Source organism: Dendronephthya gigantea, unplaced genomic scaffold (genome assembly GCF_004324835.1).
Source record: "Dendronephthya gigantea isolate DGI-Jeju-01 unplaced genomic scaffold, DenGig_1.0 000000F, whole genome shotgun sequence".
Lineage (NCBI taxonomy): Eukaryota > Metazoa > Cnidaria > Anthozoa > Malacalcyonacea > Nephtheidae > Dendronephthya > Dendronephthya gigantea.
The window spans coordinates 4,822,370-4,830,801 of NW_021163010.1; the positions used below are offsets into that span (position 1 = coordinate 4,822,370).

General features: G+C 36.3%; 2 protein-coding genes across 2 annotated transcripts; both read left to right on the forward strand.

Annotated features, from left to right (window-relative positions):
• The first annotated feature begins 741 nt into the window (after positions 1–741).
• Positions 742–2,438, forward strand: LOC114520102 (C-reactive protein 1.1-like). Its single transcript, XM_028540316.1, has 3 exons — positions 742–1,007; positions 1,142–1,388; positions 2,045–2,438. Exons 1-3 carry the CDS (start codon positions 743–745, stop codon positions 2,436–2,438), a joined length of 906 nt encoding a protein of 301 aa, XP_028396117.1. The 5' UTR covers position 742.
• A 4,508-nt stretch (positions 2,439–6,946) lies between these two features.
• On the forward strand, positions 6,947–8,432 carry LOC114520150 (neuronal pentraxin-1-like). Its single transcript, XM_028540377.1, has 3 exons — positions 6,947–7,211; positions 7,336–7,585; positions 8,039–8,432. The coding sequence occupies exons 1-3, from the start codon at positions 6,947–6,949 to the stop codon at positions 8,430–8,432; spliced, it is 909 nt and encodes a 302-aa protein (XP_028396178.1).

The window sequence follows — 8,432 nt, forward strand, 5'->3', positions numbered from 1 at the left end:
ACAATGTTTATTTAGTTAAACTTATTCTATGCTCATTTACAATACGTACTTTACTTGCTTAAGCTATTTGTCCTGCGAATAATTTCATGAACAGTATACTTGCATGCAGAATTCAAAATTCAGGAAGGATGTTTGTGTTCTTTTTGTTATCATAGAACGCGACCGCTGCAAAAAATTTTCTATACAAATTTCTCATCTCTGGGTAGCATGCGCAGTTGCAATTCAGTTTTAGGCAGTTGTCCTCTGCCTTAAAAGCTAAACTCACTTACCCTGTGGCGCCAATTAATGTAGGTGCGCTTTTTAGAGTTTATTTTATCAGGTTCAATTAAATTACATGAAATAAGCAGGCTTGCTTTCAATTTATTGTATATTATATATGTTAATTAGAGAAGAGCAAAATTATTCCTTTCGAGATCCGACCTGTCAGTTAATCCCTGGATAGATTCATATCACAGAAGACATCTGTGTCTTCCTTCAGCAGATAATAGCTTATTATACAGTAAACATCCGCATCTTTCTTCAGCAGTTCACGTTCATAGTATTCTATAAATACGCCTACAATTCCAAGCTAGGCTACATATAAAACTAATGTTACTCGTCACGACTATCTTCATCGCGTCATTTGGTTCAGTGTATATACCAAGGTTAGTACTGCAAAACGGGTGTTACGAATGCATACTATATATATATGATATATCTACACTAATATTACCACATTATAGTTTTTTCAGATATATGAATGATGAACGCTCTTTTGAAAATTGTTTTTTGCCTCGGTATTCTTGGCCTGTCAGCGTCTGCGAAATCATTTAAAGATTGCTGCGAATCCTTTTTGGATGAACTGAAAAAGAAATCAGAAGCTGCTGAGTTACTCTGTTCGTTGAACAATCAATCTTTTGTTCCTTTACCATTTGGAAAGCATTGCAATTGTAAAACGCTAAAAACTGAGTTGAAAGAAAGATGGGACGGTTTTTACAAACTTTGCCCAATAATGCGGAAACAGCAATGTAAGTACAAATATGAACGCACATATTATATTTATACTACGACTATGTATATGGAGATCAAGGATACAATGTTTTGATTTTTATCAGTATTGTCCGACGTGAGATCTGATATATTTTTCTTCTAATTTTTCAAGGTTCCAATGCAAAGTCGATTATAATCACAAGACGCAGCACAGTTGACTACGCGATAAGCCAGGGAGCTCCCCAGATGAAGGAAGTCACAACGTGTTTCTGGGTAAAGACCAAGCAAGTGACAGGATATCCACATTACATTTCCTACGCAGTCCCATTAGCAATAAACCAGATAATTATTAAGAGCATGGAAAATCTCAGACTCCTCATTGTGCATTATGCATCAGATTCAACCAAAGTTTCCTCAAGGTAGGATAATCAATATATTTTTTCTGTTTTATAAAAAATAATCGATTTGACTTCTATCTTTAACGAATAAATCTTTTATATGATTTATACTTTTCCATTTTTTAGTAGCCATTGTGATGAGGGGCGGAAATTCAAACGAGTCATACAATCAGTCAGGCCAGCAGGCAGGCAGGCAGGCAGGCAGCCAGTCACATAGTGTGAACTTGTTTATACACATGATAAATTGTTTGACGAAGAGAAGAGACATGGTGTTTTTTGTAGTCTACGCATAGACGGAATATGACGGAATATCCCCGCCTTTCTATTTCGGGCATGGGTCTACGACGCAGGCTATGTTTTTTGCTGAACCCTGTAATATACTAAACTGAGATATTTGCGCCCGCTTTGCATGAGCAACTAAAATTATAGTACTTTGAGTACTTTGAGCATGCAATTTCCTGTTTGATTAAGGGTAATGTTTAACCTAGTTCTTTATATTTTTACTGGCATAAGTCAAAGCGTTTATGCATGTTGGGACAAATGCCTGGTTGCTTAGGTATTAGAGGGCATGGAATATTTGGATTATCCTTGGATCCCTAGTTATTATTTCCTATTCTGCAGCAGCGCAATTAAGTGAGAAAATCATGAGCTCAATCTTGTTTGTAAATTTTTTCTAGCTCACACAATATCAAGATTAACGACGGACGCTGGCATCACATTTGTATGACTTGGCAATCAAAAGATGGCGGATATTCGTTTTTCAAGGATGGAAGGAAAGTTGGCAGTGGCACAATCTCTGGCAGTGTTGGAAAGCCAATTCCAGGCCAAGGCACATGGGTGCTGGGTCAAGACCAAGACAGCGTTGGAGGTGGGTTTGATGCTAATCAATCAGCCACTGGAGAATTTACCGGAGTCAATATTTGGGATAAAGTTTTGTCTTCTTTCGAGATTTTGAAAATGTCCAGAAATTGCAATGCCGGTGGACCCGCTGGTAATGTAAAGAACTGGGCTGATTTTCTATCTGGAATCAAAGGAAATGCCAAGATTGGAAAAGCAACTTGCTGTCAGTGATATTCTGATGCTTAATTGAAATCCCTTACAATCGTTCTTAGTGATACTTTCAGTATTTTAATGTCATATATATAATCTTGTGTAACTAAGCATGTAGCTGGACTTGATCAAATCTGCATATAATGTTCGTTAATTATTATGTACAGCCAACTGGATGAAAGGCCATTTGATTTGTCTATGTAGCATTCAGTCTTCATTGAAATTGGTTTAAAAAATTGAAGTATTGTCAATGTGGTGATGTATGTTTTAATTTTCGCTGGCGGTTGACTACCCATTTGATCGCAAAAAAGCGATTGGGCGACATTTTGCGCAGAACGGATGAGAGCATTAGTGTGGTGCGGAATTTTTGAACGAACGAAATTTTTCGCTTGACTTTCCTTTCAATTGTGAGAAGTGAAAAAATGCATAAGACAAACGAATTTTCTAAATTCGTTCACATGCAGACTTCTCAACACTTCAGTAAGACAGTGAGTAGTGGCCGGCCTTGATTGACACAATTACTATAACCATGCATGGCCATACCACGTAAACATATGCGCGATTGTATTGTTCAGGGCAAGAAATCTGGCTTGATTGAATAGTCTTGCAGACATGTTTGATCTCTGACTTAGGAGGTATATAATTTGTTCTGGAAAGTAATATAGAATAGTCAATTCCCCCGATTCAAAGGAGCGAGTGTGAAACAGGTCTTACGCCAGGTTCACAATTATCCTAGGAATCTGGGATTCCCTTCGTCTGTCAACGTTTCGACCTGAGGGACTTCGTCAGTCCTGAGAGAGTTAGTTCCTAAGTTGTTATACCACATTTGATGCTAAATATGGTCTAAGGTTCCACTTCTGTTTTGGCAATAATTATGTTATCTCAAATAAGATGGCTAGATATAGCCTTAGTTCACTATAGTTTGAACAAAACCTACATAGGGTATTAAATTCTATTTAAAAAAATTATTAGGTTTACAAAAACGGTACTGACAATTATCTTCAGGTTTGCTTAGTTGTGGAAAAATTGGTGTAATGTGCTTTCTCTAAAAGCTTCTATGATCTGAATAAAATTGTCAAGAAAACGTTTTGTGAGTTTTTCTTCACCAGAAGAAAAAAGATTGTCTACAACACGCCATAGAAATTGAGGCTGAGAAAGGATTCAATAAATAAAGCAGATATTTATAGGCTGGTTCTTATTTTGCGATGTATTGTTTTTCAGTGGCGGATGATGAAGACGTAAACCTATGACTATATGAGAACCAATGATTGTTCCCAAAATTTCGTAGTCGTATACTAGTTTCGTAGTGGTAACGAATCTAAAATTAAGAAACTAGTAACAAACTTACGTAAAAACAGACAGTACTCTCGACTCGTTATACTGTATATTTGCCACGTTATATTGCCACTTTTTTTTTTCATTTATATACTAATAAGCAAATAAGCATTCAAATTTATGCTCCAAACAAATGTGTCTTAATTCAATGCAGGATAACAGCTATAGCCGTGCTGAAAAGGTGGAGATTTTAGATCGAGATATTTCAAACGCGCTTTGCGATATATATATATATATATATATATATATATATATATATATATATATATATATATATATATACACTAAATATTTGTGATTTCAAGATATTCAATAATGCAGTAATTTCATGCCCTGAGAAATAAACAAACCTCGCTTTTCTGTTTATTTGTTTATTTGTTTATGCTTTTCTGTTTATTTGTTTATTTCTCAGGGCATGAAATTACTGCATTATTGAATATCTTGAAATCACAAATATTTAGTATATATGTAGCTATATACTGGATTTTAGGAGGCAAAAGAAACTTTGTTAAAAGGATTCAATCTGTGGCATGGCTGCGATGATCCAACTTTAAAGTTTCTGCTACAGTAATTTGATATGCAGAGTTATCAAGGTCGAGGTAAGCGTTATCAGCCGAGCCGAAGGCGAGGCTGATAACGCTTATAGAGACCTTGATAACTCTGCATATCACAAAAACCGAATTCAATAATTGTTTTATTATACATTTGAAGAATAGTAAGCATAGTATTAAAGAATGAAAAACCTTATTTAATAGCAACATCCAAAAATACATCAATTATTAATACATAATTCATAAATACATTCAAATGAATACCGCTTGTTAACCACCGCAGGCTCACTTGCAGATAACTCAGATAATTTTGCGTGATTGCGCGATTTATCTGTCAACTATTAGCCAATCAAGTTGCTTTTACTACTATAATGTATAATAATGAATATTGTTACTGAATGTACTACAACGATTCTGTAAACGACTTTGTACGAAAGCCAAAGTCTGTTGCAGATCGTTATTATGCTTTAAAATAACAGATACGGCGGTCCTTTCAAATGATGGAAATACTGTTATTTACTGCTGTTACACACGTCATCTGCCAACAACATAATTATAAGAATTCTTTGGCAAATACCTTTGATCTACAGGGTGTCTCAAAAAAAACGCAACCACTTAAATATGCAAGAATATTAATATTGTTCGGGTTTGCGCCACAGTTCAGCTAAAATGACTTTTAGCATTTTGAATGAAGGATTAAGAGCCATTTTCAATTCCCAGAGGTGCTTATCTATTGTGCTTTAGAGCTGTTTTAATGTCTTGCGTTTTTTTTGAGACACCCTGTATTCTTCGTTTAATTAATGCAAAAATTCTCTGCATTATATAAACATACATTGTACAGTTTCATTGTAAAATTTGTGCTTCTTTCGCGTCCTTTCACTGAATAGAATGCTTGCAGTGTGCTAGAGGAACTTTTGTCGAAAGATGATGAATTTGTTCAGGTAGCTATAATATGATCCCTGTGCAACACATGCATATTCACGGTGCTGTCGGTGCAATACAATATTTATTTGTGCATCAACGCTTCCTTGTGGGAGCAATTAGCTAAAACTGAAACGGCACAATCGTGAGGCCCATTCACACTATGCGATTTGTCGTATACGATTCTTACCCTGGCGTATGTGAATGTGATTATCGGCACGTCAACACGTACAAACGTGACTTCAAATTCCGCTGTGAAAGAAACAAGAAAGATTGTGGTATATGTCCTCTTTTGCATTCGTAAGAGTGATAATTGCATAGAACTATAATCATAGTCAGAGTCCAAATACTGTAGGCCTATACATATACATCCCAGAATTCTTTGGTTCTATATCGTTCATAGTTCTCCTTCATTCCAGGTTTGGTATTTGCTTGGCTGGATACATTGCTTAAAAGAGCAAGATTATAACTTGGTAGTTGTGTATTACTTGGAAATGGCTCAAAAGGTATGTCTACATTAACAACGTGTTTATGTAGGGTTAGGGTTGCCGAGTCTGTTCTCGTGAAATTTTTTGTTAAAACTTGCATGCTGATGTCAACTCATTCTCGAACAAATCGTCGTATTTTGGATGATTGAAACTAGCCCGTTTTATTGATAATATTTACATGCAATATCAACGTTCTATACATTTGTTTTCCTCAGTTACCCTTTTATATTTCACGAGCTCACTTGTGTAAATACAATGCGGGCATGTAGTAATGAATCTAGTTCTCTTTTCAAGCTTTTTATTCAAACTGGAATACTGGTTGTGATGATGAACCATTGCTGGAACATATTGATGAAAAGTTAAAACAAACAATGACAACGTTGAACAAGATGATAATAATGATACAGATGATGACGATGATGATGAATTAAATTCAATGGATACCACCGCGTAATCTAATTCTTACACGTATCAAGAATACGAAGATCAAACGTTTTGCGGCGACACTGCAGCTAGGAGGTGCGTGGAAGGGGGGGGGGGGGTTTACTCTGGTCAGTAAGTCGGCAAATTTTATCTTTAGTCATCAAAATTTGGGATCAGAAGGGCTTTTACATCTCACCGCCGAGAGTACGTGAGTTTATATAAATCTAACAAGATGGGCTGGTTTTGGGGTCTTACTGATATTAATCACTGATATATACTCACTGACATTACTCACTGTCTTCCGTCAGCATATAATAGATTATTATTATGCATTACTAATGCAATCTCGATTGTGATTGGCCAAAAATTAACCTACAGATATAATTCTCAATGTCTTGCCACCTACGCGACATTGAAAATAATCCGTAGGTGACGTAATTTTTTGCCGCTAGTTTGTTTCAATAATCTGCATTTTTCTCAAATTGCAGGAAATATACATAATAAAACAATTATTGAATTCGGTTTTCGCATCAGTGATATTGACACTCAACCTCATCCAATAATTGTTATACAGTAAACATCCGCATCTTCCTTCAGCAGTTTAAATCCATGGTATTCTATAAATATGCCTACAAGTACAAGCTAGGCTACATACAAAACTATTATTACTCGTCCGACTATCTTCATCGCGTCATTTGGTTTGTATATATACCAAGGTCAGTAGTACTGCAAATCAGGTGTTACGAATGCATACTATAAATATCTACACTAATATTACCACATTATAGTTTTTTTTTCAGATATATGAACGATGAACGCTCTTTTGAAAATTGTTTTTTGCCTCGGTATTCTCGGCCTGTCAGCGTCTGCGAAATCATTTAAAGATTGCTGCGAATCCTTTTTGGATGAACTGAAAAAGAAATCAGAAGCTGCTGTGTTACTCTGTTCGTTGAACAATCAATCTTTTGTACCTTTACCATTTGGAAAGCATTGCAATTGTAAAACGCTAAAAACTGAGTTGCAAGAAAGATGGGACGGTTTTTACAAACTTTGCCCAATAATGCGGAAACAACAATGTAAGTACAAATATGAACGCACGTATTATATTTATACTATGATTATGTCTACGGAGATCAAGGATACAATGTTTTGATTTTTTTATCAGTATTGTCAGACGTGAGATCTGATATATTTTTCAAGGTTCCAATGCAAAGTCGATGATAATCACAAGACGCAGCACAGTTAACTACGCGATAAGCCAGGGAGCTCCCCAGATGAAGGAAGTCACGATGTGTTTCTGGGTGAAGACCAAGCAAGTGACGGGATATGCACATTACATTTCATACGCAGTCCCATTAGCAACAAACCAGATAATTATTGAGGGCATGGAAAATCTCAGACTTCTCATTGTGCATTATGATGCATCAGATTCAACCAAAGTTTCCTCAAGGTAGGATAATCAACATATTTTTTTCTGTTTTATAAAAAATATTCGTATCTTTAACGAAAAAAATTTTTTATATGATTTATACTTTTTACTAAATTTACTACATTTTTTAGTAGCCATTGTGATGAGGGGCGGAAATTCAAACGAGGCAGGCAGGCATGCAGGCAGGCAGGCAGGCAGGTAGGCAGGCAGGCAGGCAATATCGCGGCTAACGTAATTTGAGTATACTTTGAGCAATTTCCTGTTTGATTAAGGGTAATGTTTAACCTAGTTCTTTATATTTTTACTGGCATAAGTCAAAGCGTTTATGCATGTTGGTCTGGTTGCTTAGGTATTAGAGGGCATGGAAACTTTGCATTATTCTTGGATCCCTAGTTATTATTTCCTATTCCGCAGCAGCGTCTGCAATTAAGTGAGAAAATCATGAGTTCAATCTTGTTTGTAAATTTTGTCTAGCTCACACAATATCAAGATTAACGATGGACGCTGGCATCACATTTGTATGACTTGGCAATCAAAAGATGGCAGATATTCGGTTTTCAAGGATGGAAGGAAAGTTGGCAGTGGCACAATCTCTGGCAGTGTTGGAAAGCCAATTCCAGGCAAAGGCACATGGGTGCTGGGTCAAGACCAAGACAGTGTTGGAGGTGGGTTCAATGCTAATCAATCAGCCACTGGAGAATTCACCGGAGTCAATGTTTGGGATAAAGTTTTGCCTTCTTTTGAAATTGTGAAAATGTCCAGAAATTGCAAGGCCGGTGGACCCGCTGGCAATGTAAAAACCTGGGCTGATTTTCTGTCTGGAATCAAAGGAAATGCCAAGATTGAAAAAGCAACTTGCTGTCAGTGA

Bases quoted from the DNA above. Each gene is read 5' to 3' on its own strand.
- LOC114520102 (XM_028540316.1), top strand. From the start codon at position 743: ATGAACGCTCTTTTGAAAATTGTTTTTTGCCTCGGTATTCTTGGCCTG. The intron at 1,008-1,141 runs GTAAGTACAAAT...TAATTTTTCAAG, and splicing joins AATAATGCGGAAACAGCAAT to GTTCCAATGCAAAGTCGATT. The intron at 1,389-2,044 runs GTAGGATAATCA...AATTTTTTCTAG, and splicing joins TCAACCAAAGTTTCCTCAAG to CTCACACAATATCAAGATTA.
- LOC114520150 (XM_028540377.1), top strand. From the start codon at position 6,947: ATGAACGCTCTTTTGAAAATTGTTTTTTGCCTCGGTATTCTCGGCCTG. The intron at 7,212-7,335 runs GTAAGTACAAAT...ATATTTTTCAAG, and splicing joins AATAATGCGGAAACAACAAT to GTTCCAATGCAAAGTCGATG. The intron at 7,586-8,038 runs GTAGGATAATCA...AATTTTGTCTAG, and splicing joins TCAACCAAAGTTTCCTCAAG to CTCACACAATATCAAGATTA.